Source organism: Somniosus microcephalus, chromosome 10, assembly GCF_052327205.1.
Source record: "Somniosus microcephalus isolate GS21.2 chromosome 10, FLI_Smic_1.0, whole genome shotgun sequence".
NCBI classification, from domain to species: Eukaryota; Metazoa; Chordata; class Chondrichthyes; order Squaliformes; family Somniosidae; genus Somniosus; species Somniosus microcephalus.
The window spans coordinates 233,917,629-233,935,863 of record NC_140996.1 but is presented as its reverse complement, the minus strand read 5'-3'; the positions used below and the strand labels follow the sequence as shown (position 1 = coordinate 233,935,863).

The following is an 18,235-nucleotide window of genomic DNA, read 5'->3' as shown; positions in this document are numbered from 1 at the left end:
GCGGCGCCCTTGGTGCGCACGTGGCGGCGTGGACTGAAGAGTAGGCGTCCGAGTTTCTCTGGGCCACATCCAGGGATCGCATTGTGTCCGCAGCCTGTTTCAGGTCCAATCCCGTTTTTTCCAGCAGTCTCTGCCGGATGTAAGCGGAGCTGAGGCCTGTGATAAAGGCATCGCGAACAAGCTCGTCAGTGTACACTGCGGCTTTTACATCTTGGCACTTGCAGTCTTTGCCAAGCGTTTTCAGGGTGCCTCGGAACTCCTCCACCGATTCCCCAGGTCGCTGTGCGCGAGTAGCGAGCAGATGCCTAGCATACACCTCATTCGTAGGCTGCTGGTAATGCGCCTTTAAGATGTCGCAGGCGGCCGGGTACGTGTCGGCGTCTTGGATGAGGGGGTAAACCCGGTGGCTTACCCAATTCCGCAGAATTCTGAGTTTCATACTCACAGCGTCCGTAGCGCCTTTGACAGCTGCGGAATTGTCCAGGAAGAATTCCATAGACATAAACCAGTGTCCGAAGCGTGCCGATGCGTCCGAAGCATGCTGGTCGAAATCCAAACGTTCGGGTTTCAAGAGTTGATCCATTGTGTTGAAAATTAAGTCAATAAAATTGATGTGCCTCAATAAATCCGAGACTCGATGATAGCGAAACAAAACAAGGCTTTTATTGACTTAGAAGGTAACACACAGGAGAGAGGTATCTTCCATCCAGAGCTCTGCCGTACTGGATGTGCTGCAGGCTGGGCCAGCTTACATCGGGGCCAGGTATGGGCGGAGCCCTACACATTGTATTGTACTATGGGCCAGGTATAGGCGGAGCCCTACACATAGTACAATACAATGGTGAGGAAACGGAACAGAGGTAAGGGAAATGAAACTGAAACCAACCACAGTCACAGGCAGTGATGAATGGAATATTTCATCACAGGTATAACAGTGGTTTACCACACAGCCATCTTACCTGCTGTAATTAGCCTGTTCCTGTAAATAAACAACTTATTTATAGTTCGTCGAAGTCAAACTCTCTTATTTAGTGGCGATCTACACGAACCGCTACAACATCTTGAAAATGCACCAAATAAAATGTCAAAGGTCCACATTATCTAGGAGAGCATGCCCACTCAGTCCTCTCCTCCCACTAAAATTAAATCTAATGCATGGTGTACAGCATACCCACTTCTAGAATTGGCCAACCGCTGTCTGCTCCATAGGAAGATGCATACTGCACACACGCAGCAGCCATTCAAAACAGCAGAAACAACCTACTGCTTAATTTGTATGCACAACAATCACAAGACAAGGGTTAAAACAAGATTATAAAATGGATTCCGAAAAAAGAGCTACGACAAAGGCAAGTTAAATATGAGCAAAGGAGAACAGAGAACAAGCGAAACAAAAATGGCCAATGAAAAATGGAGGATTACATGTACAAAAAAAAGAGGGAGAAATGAAGAGAATGAGAATGCAAATAGAAGGCAAATGCAAAGGGAGGGGGTGGGGAGCAGAGCTGCTGGTTTAAAAAAAGGGGGGGGGGGTGGAGGACAGACAGTATACAACATCCAGAAATACTGCCTATGGGCCTGTACAAAACATCAAAATCTTGGATTGAAGAAATCTTCCTGTACGAGAACAAAAAAATATTCAAAGTTACAGAATGTCGGTATGCACTCTACTCGTAGTCTGGATTTTTTCTCCCTTCTTGGGCAGGGGTGGGGTAACAGGTAAAGCAGCTCAACTCTGCTGAAAGCTCATCTCAGGCAAGGAGACAGCAAAAAGAACCGATCGCACGGGCTGAAACTGTATTGTATTGGCTTGACTCAGACTTAATTTCACCCGTGCCCAGGTACAATTGCGCAACCGGACTAAAAACACATCACCTAATCTTTTCATGACCGTAACAACCACTGAAGAAAGATCTGACCATTCTACTTCGAATTCTGACCTTGCATTTCTGTACTTTGCGAGGAAGGTGCTTCAAAATCTAATGCAGAGTGCCAACCCCTCCCAAATCACATACAGATCACTTCACAAACTCATTAGCCATGCACTGCACGGTACCTTATATCCATTGTCTTGCTTGGGATTGTGAGATGCAGTAATCATCACACCAGCTGCAAGATGAAGCTGCTTAACAGCATAGGGCTGGAAGGAAAAAAAGACAACAATTCAGGTCACAGTCAAATAACAGTTGGTGACTTACCAACTGCTTTCCCATCCTCCATTCTTCCCTGCTTCTTCCCCTCCAAGAAAAACACATCAGAAGAAGTGAGTAATGTGGGAGTCAGTTGTAAAAAGCAGTAGCACAGAATCAAACCTCTCCACTTGCCTGGATGAGTGCAGCTCCAACAACACAAGAAGCTCGACACCATCCGGGACAAAGCAGCCCGCTTGATTGGCACCCCATCCACCACCTTAAACATTCACTCCCTCCACCACCGGCGCACTGTGGCTGCAGTGTGGACCATGTACAAGATGCACTGCAGCAACTCGCCAAGGCTTCTTCGGCAGCACCTCCCAAACCCGCGACCTCTTCCACCTAGAAGGACAAGGGCAGCAGGCACATGGGAACACCACCACATCCAAGTTCCCCTCCAAGTTCCACACCATCCTGACTTGGAAATATATCGCCGTTCCTTCATCGGCACTGGGTCAAAATCCTGGAACTCCCTCCATAACATCACTGTGGGAGTACCTTCAGCACATGGACTGCAGCGGTTCAAGAAGGCGGCTCACCACCACCTTCTCAAGGGCAATTAGGGATGGGCAATAAATGCTGGCCTTGCCAGCGAGGCCCACATCCCACAAATTAATAAAAAAAAACCTCTTCTTCAAATTTGTTTTTGTCTTTTTAAAATGAAGTGTGCTAGCCGAGGTGACGCTAGGGATTCCACAATTAGCCTTGCTGCTCCAGGGCTAGGGACGAGAGCACAAATACCTAGGATTTCCACTCCTCATCACTATCCAGCAACTCCTTATGGAAAATGTGCAAGAGAATGAGCATTGGGTTCAGCGAGGGTGCTTTCAATCGAGACAGCCCCCCATAGTTGAATAGCCTGCTGAGACCCACTGAATGTGCTCAAGCATGAAGGTAAAAGTTACCAGCGCCCACTGAACTGCATTTCAGAAAGAATTGATACTTTCAGGAGGAGGAGGAAATTGGGCTGGAGAAATGAAACTGCACTGCAATCAACTCCAATTCCAAGATAGGGAAAAAAGATTGGCTTATGGGGCATTACCAGGGATGTGGAGATACCAGAATAAAATAGCTTTTGAACTACTGTAGTAGAAATCACCTGCAGCAGCTCACTGGTTAAGGAGTCACAGGTTCAAATCGATTGGGTCTGATTGGGGGGCGGGGTTGGTGGACTGGGGCATTAGCCATTCGGTCTCCACAGTGTACTAGCCAGTCTCGTACTGAGGAACAGTCAGCCCAGTGTTTGCACTTTGATAGATGTGGTGCCCCGTAGTTACTCATTGTAAAGACACGGAGTTGTGACAGTACTCTGGTTGTGGCCGTGTGCCCACGTTGGCATCTGCTGTAGAGTTTTGGACTGGTGAGTAGAACGGCCGGCTCCGATGCGGGTTTGAATATGTTTGGGCTGGAAGGGATCCTGCTCTTGTTCTCAGTCCCAGTCTGAACTCGCCAAATATCAAGAACTGCAAACTCCAGAGTGAGAAAATGCCATTTGACTCATCAAGCCTGTCCCTCCAACGTCAGTATATGATTATTCTATCATGGACTTGTACTCTCTCCCACCACCACCACCACCACCTATTGATCCCCTACTTTCAGAAACAGCAAGTTCCTTCATTTCCTCCTGAACAAGAAAAAAAGTTGAGCAGTGTTAATAGGCAATTCAGGAGAAACTTCTTTACTCCGAGAGTTTATGCTCCACACGAGTCACCTCCCACCAATGTTCGCCCTAATTTTGAGAATGTGGAACTCGCTACTACAAGGAGTAGGTGAGGCAATTAGCATTGATGAATTTAAGGGGAAGCCAGATAAGTACATGAGGGAGAAAGGAATAGAAGGATATGCTGATGGGGCGAGATGAAGTAGGGTGGGAGGAGGCTCATGTTGAGCATAAACGCCAGCACGGAGCAGTTGGGCTGAAAGGCCCATTTTATGTAAAAAAGGAACCACGAGAGGATATACAGAAAGATCGCAGAGCTATATGTACCCCAACTGAGATAAAAGCGCAGACACACTACAGCACTCCCAGGTCAGATAGTGCCATTAGATGCAGAATAAAAGATCCCTCTATATTGCCCTAACAACATGCCTTAGCAAAAGAAAAAAAGGCTTGTATTTCTCCAGCGCCTTTCACGACGACTGGACGTCCCAAAGCACTTTACAGCCAATGAAGTACTTTTTGAAGTGTAGTCACTGTTGTAATGTAGGAAATGCGGCAGCCAATTTGCGCACAGCAAGCTCCCACAAACAGCAATGTGATAAATGACCAGATAATCTGTTTGTGATGTTGATTGAGGGACAAATGTTGGCCCAGGACACTGTGGAGAACTCCCCTGTTCTCCTTCGAAATAGTGCCATGGGATCATTTATGTTCACCTGAGAGCGCAGACGGGGTCTTGGTTTAACGTCTCATCCGAAAGACGGCACCTCCGACAATGCAGCACTCCCTCGGTATTGCACTGTGAGTGTCAGCCTAGGTTCTTGTGCTCAAGTCTCTGTAGTGGGATATGAATCCACACCATCTGACTCAGAGGAGAGGGTGCTACCCACTGAGCCACAGCTGACAACAACACGCCTTACCTGCAGAACAGCGTCAGGGACAATTTTCCACTTTCAAAATCTACCATCCTGAGTGAGATTGCCAGTTGAGTGTCAATTAGTAACAAATTAGGGGAGAGTTTCACGTTATGGGCCCACCTCCACTAGGAACTGGCTGAGACTGCTCTAACTGACGTAAGAAAGTCAGAGGAGACTTTCTTCTCTTTAGCATGGGTTAGATTAGAACCTAGGTCCCAGCAATGGAAGGCCAGCATCTAACCCATTGCGCCACAAACTCCCACAAATTCCAAGCTTAATGTTTTCTCTAGTTCTTTCATTAGATTTCTAAGGAATGCTTTCCGCCAATCCAGACCTGAGAATATCAGGTTCAGATACGCTCGTTGTAATCACAGCCCATTCTTACCACAAATGGTGTTGGCACATATGTAGAAAACAGATACACAGGTATATCTTTGCCAAGGAACACAGCAGCAGTCAATTGGGCAAGTCTGCAATAAATGGTAAGAAAAAGAGTTTCCATGTCATTAGTTATCAGATTATATGGCATTAATAAAGTGAACTAATTGATACCATTTATCAACAAAAGATACATTTGCAGTATTGGGTACATTCAAAAGTTATCTAAATTTGGAGACCAGACAGAGGAAACTTGTATTCACGACCAGAACGAACCATCCGTTAGAGTGCACTGTTTGCATCTCACTCGACACAAAACTTCAGGGAGAGAACAAGATCTCGGTGAGACATGCGACACGTACTCCCAGAGTCGTATCCTAACCCGTACCAAGTCGATTGGGCTTGTACTCGCTGGAGTTTAGAAGAATGAGAGGGGATCTCATCGAAACTTATAAAATTCTAACAGGACTAGACAGACTAGATGCAGGAAGGATGCTCCCGATGGTCGGGGAGTCCAGAACCAGGGGTCACAGTCTAAGGATAAGGGGTAAGCCATTTAGGACAGAGATGAGGAGGAATTTCTTCACCCAGAGAGTGGTGAACCTGTTGAATTCTCTACCACAGAAGGCAGTAGAGGCCAATTCATTAAATATATTCAAGAAGGAGTTAGATATATTTCTTAAGGCTAAAGGGATCAAGGGATATGGAGAGAAGGCAGGGACAGGGTACTGAATTTGGATGATCAGCTGTGATCTCATTAAATGGCGGAGCAGGCTCGAGGGGCCGAATGGCCTACTCCTGCTCCTATCTTCTATGTTTCTGCTCACCCACCACCTCCGCGCTTTGTGATCTACATTGGCTAATCACTCCCTTCACCCCACCATTGGCGGTCACAACTTCAGCCATCTAGGCCCCAAGCTCTGGAATTTCCTCCGTAATCCTGTCCGCCTCCACTTCTCGCTCCTTCTGTAAGGTCCTCATTAAAACCCACCGCTTTTAGTCATCCCTCTGATATCTCTTTCTCGAACATCTCTATCTTTGGCTGGTGTCAATTTTTGTCTGATTATGCCATGGGATATTTCCTTATGTTAAAGGCGCTATATAAATGCAAGTCGTTGTTGTTGCCTGGGTAAGACACAATACATGTACTCCCACAGGGTCCGGATGGCACGTGTTCCCATGTCAGCCGTGGCTCAGTGGGCAGCACCCTCGCCTCTGAGTCAGAAGGTTGTGGATTCAAGTCCCACTCCAGAAACTTCAGCACAAAAATCTAGGCTGGTGCTCCCAGTGCAGTGCAGCACTGTCGGAGGTGCCGTCTTTCGGGTGAGACATTAAACCGAGGCCCCGTCTGCTTTCTCAGGTGGACGTAAAAGATCCCATAGCACTATTTCAAAGAAGAGCAGGGGAGTTATCCCTAGTGTCCTAGCCAATATTTATCCCTCAAATCGACACCACTAAAACAGATTATCTGGTCATTATCTCATTGCTGTTTGTGTGATCTTGCTGTGCGCAAATTGGCTGCTGTGTTTCCTACATTACAACAGCAACTGCACTTCAAAATGACTATTGGCTGTAAAGCACTTTGAGATGTCCTGAGGTTGTGAAAGGTGCTATATAAATGCAAGTCTTTCTTTCTTTATACAATCTTAGGCCATATGCATTTTTTGGCTCCAGAGAATCCTTAATAAAAAGTATATACAACCTTCTGTCCTTTCATTTAAATTTGGGCTCTAAAGAGGGACTGGGTGGTGTGGTGGATTTGACAATTTCTTAGAGCTGGGTTCAAACATTTGTGTAATGTGTTTGGACAGTACTATCATGTTGTAAGTATAACCCCTCATTCAATACTAATTTGCAATCTCACTCAAAGAGGCACCAAGTCACATTGGTACATCTAAGTACATTGTAGGAAGACTAGAGGCAGTTTTACTCAGCAACTAACCCGTGCTGTACCTGCCCTGGGAGTGTTTGATGGGACAGTGTAGAGGGAGCTTTACTCTGTATCTAACCCGTGCTGTACCTGCCCTGGGAGTGTTTGATGGGACAGTGTAGAGGGAGCTTTACTCTGTATCTAACCCGTGCTGTACCTGCCCTGGGAGTGTTTGATGGGACAGTGTAGAGGGAGCTTTACTCTGTATCTAACCCGTGCTGTACCCGCCCTGGGAGTGTTTGATGGAACAGTGTAGAGGGAGCTTTACTCTAGTCAGGTATATTAATCGCAATTCATTTTTTTATTAAATCACTTGATGGCTTTAATAAAAATTGTAGTTAGGTTCAACTAGTCACTGAACTATAAACACCAGAAAGATCCAATTGGATTGCATTAAGTTGATTTAAGGCAGAAGCTACACTAGTATTCCACACAATGCTAGACCAAAGTGCAACAGGCTTCAATCACTGGAATTTCATGCGATGGACATGAATGGGACTGAACCTGGTCTGCTATTGGCAGTCTATACACAGAGTGAAGAAAGGCTTGGCCTATTGGATTTCGGAGTTTGGATTGGAAAACAATGATGTGACTTTTGCATCATATTAAAAGGAAAGCAGAATGCGGCAAGTTCCCCCACCTGTGACCAGCACCTACCTCTTACTACTACAGCTGCTAGTCTCTTGACTGCGAGTATCATATCCAATCACAACACCCCTGTGCTTTAGGTCTGTGAAGCACTTCTCCAGGTACTTCAATAAACCCTGTAAAGGAAAAAAAAGCACTTTAAACAAGCTTTCGGCAAGTAGCAAATTGTGAAATTGAATTCAATAAAATCTAGTCATTTGTGAATTGTACTGAAACCCAACTGTAATGTCTTTCAGGAAGGGACCCTGCTTCCCCCGGCCTGGCCTGGCCTGCTTATCGGACTCCAGTTCCACACTACATGGCTGGCTCCTAATGCACTCGGAGCAAATAGGGGTTGACCTAAGGGGTACGGTAGTGTAGTGGTTCTGTTACTGGACTAGTAATCCAGAGGCCAGGACTCATGATCCAGTGACATGAGTTCAAATCCCAATTAAAATTCAATTAAATAAAATCTGGAATAAAATACTAGCATTAGTAATCAGGTGACCATGAAACTACCGGATTGTTGTAAAAACCCCATCTGGTTCACCAACGTCCTTTATGTCCTTACCCGGTCTGTGACTCCAGGCACAGTAATGTGGTTGACTCTTAACTGCCCCCTGAAATGGCCTAGGCATCCCGTATCTGCCACATCCCAAGAACAATAATAAATCAATAACTTATATTCAAAACCTAACAGTGTAAAGGAAGCATTAAAACTCAGGCAAGACACGTCACTAACCCGCAGAGACCATGCAGCTGTGGGTATTCTGAGAGCGAGAAGAAGAAAACAGATTGTGCGCTGTAATCAAAATGAGCGAACCTCAATCCCAAAGCATGCAAGTTTATCAGCTATACACAAAAAACAAACCGCAGCTCTCCCAGGGTAGCTGGATACACTGCTGGAGAAGGTGGAACACCTCCACACTCCCTGCCACAGATCCTCAAGTCCAGTTTGCCGATTAAAAGAGCTCTCGTCTTTCAGCGTTTTAAAACACTTTTTTGCTGAGAAGCCAGGAACGAGAAACAAGACAAGAGAAGGTGACCTGGAAGTCTGCCTGCGATAGAAAGTACTTACTGTAGAAAAGCCAGGCAACAAACATTAGAAAGAAAAAAATTACACTATCTACCAATAGTCCAGAAGCTCAGCCCCACCACTATCCAGCTACACATAAATCAACCCAATATACTGACTGCAACAACCTTCTGAAGACTCCGACAAGCTTTTACTTTGCCAGGCTAAAAAAAGAGAAAAGACCTGCATTTCTATAGCACCTTTCCCGACCACCTGTCATCCCAAAGTGCTTTATAGCCAATGAAGTACTTGTTGAAGTGTAGAAAATGTAGGAAACGCAGCAGCCAATTTGCACACAGCAAGCTCCCACAAACAGCAATGTGATAATGACCAGATAATCAGTTTTAGTGATGTTGGTTGAGGGATAAATATTGGCCCAGGACACCGGGGAGAGCTCCCCCTGCTCTTCTTCGAAATAGTGGCTGTGGGATCTTTTACGTCCACCTGAGAGCGCAGACAGGGCCTCGGTTTAACGTCTCATCCGAAAGACGGCCCCTCCGACAGCACAGCACTGCCCTGGGAGTGCCAGCCTAGATTTTTATGCTCCAAGTCTCTGGAGTGAGACTTGAATCCGGAACCTTCTGACTCAGAGGCGAGGGTGCTCCCCAGTGAGCCACGACTGACACGGTTATATAACAGAAGCTACAGAGACATAAACAAGGGCCAAAAAATAGACTCAGCTTCCACTGCTCATCACTTCCCTTGTGTTCTGCTAACTCCCGTCACGTTGCAAACAATCACATCACCAATTGAAAGACTGAACCGGCTGGGGCACCTTTCTCTAGAAAAGAGACAGTGAAGGCATGATCTGATCGAGCTCTTTAGAATTATGAAGAGGTTTGATAGGTTAGACGTAGAGAAAATGTCCCCACTTGTGGGGGAGTCCAGAACTTGGGGCTATAAATATAAGATCGTCACTAATAAATCCAATCGGGAACTCAGGAGAAACTTCTTTACCCAGAGAGTGGTGAGAATGTGGAACTCGCTGCCACAGGGAGTGGTTGAGGCAAATAGTATAGATGCATTTAAGGGGAAGCTGGATAAGTACATGAGGGAGAAAGGAATAGGATATGTTGATAGGGCGAGATTAAGTAGGGTAGGAGGAGGCTCGAGTGGAGCATAAACACCTGCTCGGACCAGTGGGGCCGAATGGCCTGTTTCTGTGCTGTAAATTCAATGTATTTCTACGGCAAGTGGCCCCGCTGCAAACAGGTGAAAGGTTCCAGATGATGTAGAATAACCTCGCAAGCGGCACCAAACAAGTGTGCACCGGAATAACAGCAGAAAATGCTGGAAAAACTCAGCAGGCCAGGCAACATCCGTGGAGAGAGAAAGAGAGTCAACGTTTCAGGTCGAAACCCTTCGTCAAGACTGAAAAAGCACAGGAAATGAAACCGATTAAAAGGCCAGTTTGGGGGCTGGGAAATGGGGATGAAAGAACAAGAGAGAAGTGAAGAGACATTAAGAGGTATTCAAAACCAGGCGAGATGGTGATAGGACAGTGGAGACAAAAGACGGCTCTGGATTAGGTGTGAAATGCGCTGGCAGAATGGGAGACAGCTGCCATGTGGGAGAGAGAAAAAGGGGGAAGGGCCAAAACAAAGGTGTGGATAAAAAATATAATAGGGGCCGAGGTTATGATCTGAAATTGTTGAACTCGATATTGAGTCCGGAAGGCTGTAAAGTGCCTAATCGGAAGAGGAGGTGCTGTTCCTCGAGCTTACGCTGGGTTTCCGTGGAACAATGCAAGAGCCCGAGTACGGTGAGGTCTGAGTGGGAATGGAGCGGTGAATTAAAATGACAGGCGACTGGAAACTCAGGGTCATCCTTACGGACTGAATGGAGGTATTCCGCAAAGCGGTCACCCAATCTGCGTTTGGTCTCCCCAATGTAGAGACCACACCGTGAGCAGTGAATACAGTAATACTAGATTGCAAGAAGTACAAGTGAATCGCTGTTTCACCTGGAAGGGGTGTTTGGGGCCCTGGACAGTGGGAAAGGGGGAGGTATAGGGGCAGGTGTTACATCTCCTGCGCTTGCACGGGAAGGTGCCAGGCGAAGGGGAAGGGGTGCTGGGGGTGATAGAGGAGTGGACTAGGGTGTCTCGGAGGGAGCGGTCCCTACGGAATGCTGAAAGGGGAGGGGAGGGGAAGATGCGTTTGGTGGTGGGATCACGTTGGAGGTGGCGGAAATGGCGGAGGATGATCCGTTGAACGTGGAGGCTGGTGGGGTGAAAGGTGAGGGCAAGGGGAACCCTATCGTGGTTCCGGGAGAGGCAGGGGTGAGGGCAGAAGTGTGGGAGATAGAACGGACACAGTCGAGGGCCGTGTCAACCACGGTAGAGGGGAATCCTTGGTTGAGGAAAAAGGAAGACATGTCGGAAGCACTGGTGTGGAAGGTGGCATCACCGGTGTCAGCAAAAAGGTTTCTGTGCACTTATGCATCTATCTGTTGCCACTGATAAACTTGTGCCTGGTCGAAACTATCTGCATAATTTGGCCCTTTTACATGATTTTGTTCAACCATCAGTCTCAGGCACGGTGTAAAGCGCACACGTGTTCAAAGCTTACAAGATCGCACGTGTGACAACGAGCAATTAGCCCTTTTACCTTACAGGGCACTCTTTCCGAGTGTCACCAGTTAACAAGGCTAAATGGCTGCTGCTGGAGACACTTGCACTGGGCCAGCCGTCTTAATACTGACCGTAGGCGGGTGGAACGCTTAGCGCGCCAGTACAGATTAGCAATGTGTGTTTCTGCCATTCATGGCGGGTATGGCGAGAGAACAGGTCGCACCAGAATGTTAAAAATCAGAAATGCAGCTTTGCATTGACTGCGTGTGCACAAGGTGATTGTGAAGCAGCTGAACGCAAGGTCACTGTGCCTGCAGGTTAAACTCCGGTGACTTTCAAACAGGAGTTCCTTTGTGTTTTTCTGTTCATTCAAAGTCTCCACAATTGAAATCCTGGCGATGTCTGTTCATTACTCCACTCAAGGAAGCCTCCATTCTTGGCCCCTCTCTCTGGGATTGCCTCTGAACCCTATTCTGTTGAAAACAGTCTACATTACATTTTATCGCAATGTTAATTTGTGCATTTCTTGTACATGGCATAAACTCAATATAAAAGGTTCATTTAAAAAAGGATTTTTTTGTGAAATCAATGAAATTCCTTTCAGAGAGCCTCTGTCACAGCAGCAGTTCTGTTTACTGACAGACTGGCTCCACCCATCCCCTTTGGAGCCAAGTAAATGCTCATTGGCTAGACACCACATGCAGCTGCTGATCACGGCAGGTTCACGTTCCAGTCACACACACAAACACGCACAGCCACATGGGTGGGTGTGCCTCAATGTTCAAGAAGAATCGGACTTCAAGCATAAAAAGGAAGTCCCTATTACTAAGTTTACTATTACTCAACAACAGAGTTTAACATGACCACATGCAAAAATGCAACGTTTGTGGTTAATATTTTCAAACAAATCTGGAGTCAACATACTTCCCCTGTCAATTAAAGGAGCTTTTCTCTCATTTTACCATTTCTCTCATACTATATTACAAGCCACTAAAGCCCTTATATTTCCAGTACAGTGCAAGAAACTAGCACTCATGCAGAGACACACAACCCACGAGCAGGCTATTCCAGGTTTCCCTCTGGTACCATGTCGCCAATCCCCATTAGGCCTGTTGGAGCCTAATAAGATGGATGCCAATGCTTGAAACTATCACAGACAATTCATGGGATCCATGAAAAGTTCTGAATGCAGTAAAAAAGAGAGTCTGGAGTTTGATTCCTTTAAATTGATCAGGGGCCCATCGTGTTTATCTGCTACGGATAGCACTTCATCAATAAAAAAAAGCACTGGGAGAAAGACTTCTGCCTTGTTTTGTAGTCACACAACCACAAGACATGTAGATACTAAAATCCGATTTCACAGTGCCAATTGAAAGACTGAATAGGGTTTCAACAACATGTACTTATATAGCACCTTCATCATAGTAAAACGTCCCAAGGTGCTTCACAGGGGTAATATAAGACAACAATTTGACACTGAGCCACATAAGGAGAAATTAGGGCAGATGAGCAAAAGCTTGGTCAGAGGTAGGTTTTAAGGAGCATCTTAAAAGTGTTTTCGCAGTAAACACACATTTAGTAAACATTGCAAGGTTAATCCAGGAGAGGGGAATGAGAAGAAAAGGTCTGGTAACCTTATCTTTGTCATCTTAGTAATCAGCCCGATTGAGAATCTCCAACAGAATGAAGATCAAAGGAGTGTCAACATTAAAAATCTGCTATACAGATACACATTTATAAATTCTCCCCTTCTCTCCTCTCCTCTCGAGGTGGTGGCTCTAGCTGTGGTGCAGTTCCACAGTACTTGCAGCCCTTCGGTATCTCAGCCTTTCACCTCGCCTCTGAGTCAGAAGGTTGTGGGTTCAAGTCCCACTCGAGACTGGAGCACAAAAATCTAGGCCGACACACTAGCCACACTGTCGGAAGGGCAGTACTGCACTGTCGGAGGGGCAGCGCCGCACTGTCGGAGGGGCGGTGCCGAGGGAGCGCCGCACTGTCGGAGGGGCGGTGCCGAGGGAGCGCCGCACTGTCGGAGGGGCGGTGCCGAGGGAGCGCCGCACTGTCGGAGGGGCGGTGCCGAGGGAGCGCCGCACTGTCGGAGGGGCGGTGCCGAGGGAGCGCCGCACTGTCGGAGGGGCGGCGCCGAAGGAGCGCCGCACTGTCGGAGGGGCAGCGCCGAAGGAGCGCCGCACTGTCGGAGGGGCAGTACCGAGGGAGCGCTGCACTGTCGGAGGGGCAGCGCCGAGGGAGCGCCACACAGTTGGAGGGGAAGTCTTTCGGATGAGACGTTAAACCAAGGCCCTGACTGCTCTCTGGACGCAAGAGATCCCATGGCACTTTTTCGAAAAGCAGGGGAGTTCTCCCCAATGTCCTGGCCAATATTTATCCGTCAATTAACATCACTAAAATAGATTTTCTGATCATTACCTCATTGCTGTTTGTGGGAGCTCGCTGTGTGCAAATTAGCTGCTGCGTTTCCTACATTACAACAGTGACTGCACTTCAAAAGTACTTAATTGGCTGTAAAGCGATTTGGGACATCGGTGGTTGTGAAAGGCGCTATAGAAATGCAAGTCTTTCTTTCTTTTCTTTAGTATGAGCCGAGACAGCAAGATTTAACAGTCTACTGGATTTCAGACAATCTCACAACCAAGCTCAGTTTTGTCCTTGCCTGATGGCCACACGGGGGTAGTGATCAGCAGCGGGAATGGTGGGGGATCTTTCCCTACCTTAGTCTAAGGGCGCTGAGGTCAATTGCATCACTCCTCCTGCCAGCCCAGCTAATTCAGCTCAAATCAGGAATCAAAGACCTTCTGGTCTGAATGGCCCAGCTGGACACAACCCTGACTAGCTCAGCCATTCTGGCATTTAAAATCACTCTCAGATACCTTCTAAGGAGACAGGTGCGAGCAACAACGGCAGAAACAACAACGTGTATTTATACAGCGCCTTTAACGTAGTATAATGTCCAAAGGCGCTTCACAGGAGCGATTATCAAACAAAATTTAACATCGAGCACAAAGGAGATATTAGGACAGGTGACCAAATGCTTGGTCAAAGAGGTAGGTTTTAAGGAGCTTCTTAAAGGAGAAAGAGGTAGAGAGGTAATTCCAGAGCTTAGTCCCTAGGCAGCTGAAGGCACGGCCGCCAATGGTGGAGCAATGAAAATCAGAGATAAAAACATAAGAAATAGGAGCAGGAGTCGGCCATTCGGCTCCTCGAGCCTGTTCCGCCATTCAAAATAATGGCTGATCTGATCTTGGTCTCAACTCCACTTTCCTGTCCGCTCCCCATAACCCTCGATTTCCCTGTTTTTCAAACATCTGTCAATCTCCGCCTTGAATATATTCACTGACTCCGCCTCCACAGCTCTCTGGGGTAGAGAATTCCAAAGATTCACGGCCCTCAGAAGAAATTCCTCCTCATCTCCGTTTTAAATGGGCGACCCCTTATTCTGAAACTATGGCCCCTAGTTCTAGATTCCCCCACGAGGGGAAACATCCTCTCTGCATCTACCCTGTCGAGCCCCCTCAGAATCTTATATGTTTCAATAAGATCACCTCTCATTCTTCTAAACCCCAATGAGTATAGGCCCAACCTGCTCAACCTTTCCTCATAAGACAACCCCTTCATCCCAGGAATCAACCTCGTGAACCTTCTCTGAACTGCCTCCAATACAAGTATATCCCTCCTTAAATAAGGAGACCAAAACTGTATGCAGTACTCCAGGTGTGGTCTCACCAACACCCTGTACAGTTGTAGCAAGACTTCCCTACTTTTATACTCCATCCCCCTTGCAGTAAAGGCCATATTCCATTTGCCTTCCTAATTACTTGTTGTACCTGCATGCTAACGTTTTGTGTTTCATGTACGAGGACCCCCAGATCCCTCTGTACCGCCGCGTTCTGTAGTCTCTCTCCATTTAAATAATATTTTGCTTTTTTATTCTTCCTACCAAAGTGGATAACCTCACATTTTCCCACATTATACTCCATCTGCCAAATTCGTGCCCACTCACTGAACCTGTCTATATCCCTTTGCAGACTCTGTGTCCTCCTCACAACTTGCTTTCCCACCTATCTTTGTATCATCAGCAAATTTGGCTACAGTACACTCGGTCCCTTCATCCAAGTCATTAATATAGATTGTAAATAGTTGAGGCCCCAGCACTGATCCCTGCGGCACCCCACGCAAGAAGACAGAATTGGAGGACCGCAGAGATCACAAGAGGGCTGTGATGGAGGACGTTACAGAGATAGGGAGGAGAGAGGGCCTTGAGGGATTTGAACACAAGGATGAGAATTTTAAAATTGAGACGTTGTCGGACCAGGAGCTAATGTAAAAAAAGACTTGCATTTATATAGCACCTTTCATGGCCACTGGATGTCTCAAAGCGCTTTACAGCCAATAAAGTACTTTTGGATTGTAGTCACTGTTGTAATGTGGGAAATGCGGAAGCCAAATTGCGCACAGCAAGCTCCCACAAACAGCATTGTGATAATGGCCAGATAAGCTGTTTACATAAGAATATAAGACGTAGGAGGAGTCGGTCATTTGGCCCCTCGAGCCTGCTCCGCCATTCAATAAGATCATGGCTGATCTGATCTTGGCCTCAACTCCACTTCCCTGCCCGCTCCCCATAACCCTCGACTCCCTTATCATTCAAAAATCTGTCTATCTCCACCTTAAATATATTCAGTGACCCAGCCTCCACAGCTCTCTGGGGAAGAGAATTCCAAAGATTCACAATCCTCAGAGAAGAAATTCCTCCTCATCTCCGGTTTAAATGGGCGACCCCTTATTCTGAAATTATGCCCCCTAGTTCTAGATTCCCCCACGAGGGGAAACATCCTCTCAGCATCTACCCAGTCCAGCCCCTTCAGAATCTTATATGTTTCAATAAGATCCCCTCTCATTCTTCTAAACTCCAATGAGTATCGGCCCAACCTGCTCAACCTTTCTTCATAAGACAACCCCTTCATCTCCGGAATCAACCTCGTGAACCTTCTCTGAACTGCCTCCAATGCAAGTATATCCCTCCTTAAATAAGGAGACCAAAACTGTACGCAGTACTCCAGGTGTGGTCTCACCAACGCCCTGTACAGTTATAACAGGACTTCCCTACTTTTATACTCCATTCCCTTTGCAATAAAGGCCAACATTCCATTTGCCTTCCTAATTACTTGCTGTACCTGCATGCTAACTTTTTGTGATTCATGTACGAGGACCCCCAGATCTCTCTGTACCTCAGCATTTTTTAATCTCTTCCCATTTAAATAATTTGCTTTTTTATTTTTCCTACCAAAGTAGATAACCTTGCATTTTCCCCACACTCCATCTGCCAGATTTTTGCCCACTTAGCCTATCTATATCCCCTTGGAGATTCTGGGCTGGATTTTTATTCAGCAGTCGGGACTACAACTTTCGGGTTTTAGTCCCGCCTCCATCGACATCTGGCCAATCCACGCGATTTTCCTTTGATTGACCTTGTTGAGCCCGCCCAGCGGGTTCAGCAGGCCAATTAAGGGCCACCCGGCAACAGGTGACGTCACAGACTGAAATTTCATCTGTCAAGAGGTGTTGACAGATGAAATATCAGTGTTTCACAGTTTTTTGAAGCTGTCAAACACTGACAGTCTGACTTCTAACCGGAGTCCTTCTACGCAGACTCAGTTAGAACTCTCACTGGCACTGAAAGCTGGGCTGTCACTTTTGACAGATCACAGCCATTCTGCTTTCAGTGCCGGCTGAGTGATGGACTCCCGCGCCGAGAGGAAGAAAGGCTGTTAAGGTAAGTACAGGTAATTTAAACTTCTTTACACACTTTAGACACACCAAACACACTTACCTTTGCACTCATGCACCCATCACTCACCTGAACACCGACATCGCGACCCCTCCAAGTCCTTCAACTCTAACCTGGCGTGGTTTGGAGCCGTCGGGAATCCCACACGACACCCCTCAAAATAGGGATTAGGCTAAAAACTGCCTGTTAACTACCCGTTAACAGGCAGTTAATTGGCACTAATCCCTTCCTGCCTTGGGTCGGCGGGTCCCAGTGCGGGGCGGGTACCCGCCTCCTTTGAAACTTACGTGGAGGCGGGTTTCGGGCGGGATGGTGTCAGGACCCCTGAATTCGGGATTTTAGCCCCCCGCCCGCCTAAAAGCCCGCCTCACGGCACACTGAAAATCTAGGCCTCTGTGTCCTCCACACAATTTGCTTTCCCACCTATCGCGGTGCTGTATGTATAGCTGACGCGTCCTACGGGGAACAAGCATTCCATTGTACTTGTTACATATGGCAAATAAATCTAATCTGAATCTTTGTATCATCAGCAAATTTGGCTACATTACACTCAGTCCCTTCATCCAAGTCATTAATATAGATTGCAAATAGTTGAGGCCCCAGCATTGATCCCTGCGGCACCCTACTAGTTACAGTTTGCCAACCTGAAAATGAGCCATTTATCCCGACTCTCTGTTTTCTGTTAGTTAGCCAATCCTCTATCCATGTTAATATATTACCCCAACCCCATGAGCTCTTATCTTGTGTAGTAACCTTTTATGTGGCACCTTATCGAATGCCTTCTGGAAATCCAAATACACGACATCTACTGGTTCCCCCTTATCCACCCTGCTCGTTACATCCTCAAAGAACTCCAGCAAATTTGTCAAACATGATTTCCCTTTCATAAAACCATGCTGACTCTGCTTGACTATATTATGATTTTCTAAATGTCCTGCTATCACTTCCTTAATGATGGACTCCAGCATTTTCCAAATGACAGATGTTAGGCTAACTGGTCGATAGTTGCCTGCTTTCTGTCTCTCCTTTCTTAAATAGGGGCGTTACATTTGCGGTTTTCCAGTCCGCTGGGACCTCT

At 46.7% G+C, this 18,235-nt stretch overlaps 1 protein-coding gene across 1 annotated transcript in view; it reads right to left on the bottom strand.

Annotated features, from left to right (window-relative positions):
- pgm2l1 (phosphoglucomutase 2-like 1) overlaps nt 1-18,235 on the bottom strand; it is a 145,514-nt gene that overhangs the window by 86,412 nt on the left and 40,867 nt on the right. Inside the window, exons 3-5 of the mRNA XM_085999793.1 lie at nt 7,735-7,841; nt 5,155-5,239; nt 2,057-2,140 (exon numbers count right to left, since the gene is read on the bottom strand). Of these exons, the coding sequence (XP_085855919.1) occupies nt 2,057-2,140; nt 5,155-5,239; nt 7,735-7,841 (276 nt within the window). The remainder of the gene's footprint in view (nt 1-2,056; nt 2,141-5,154; nt 5,240-7,734; nt 7,842-18,235) is intronic.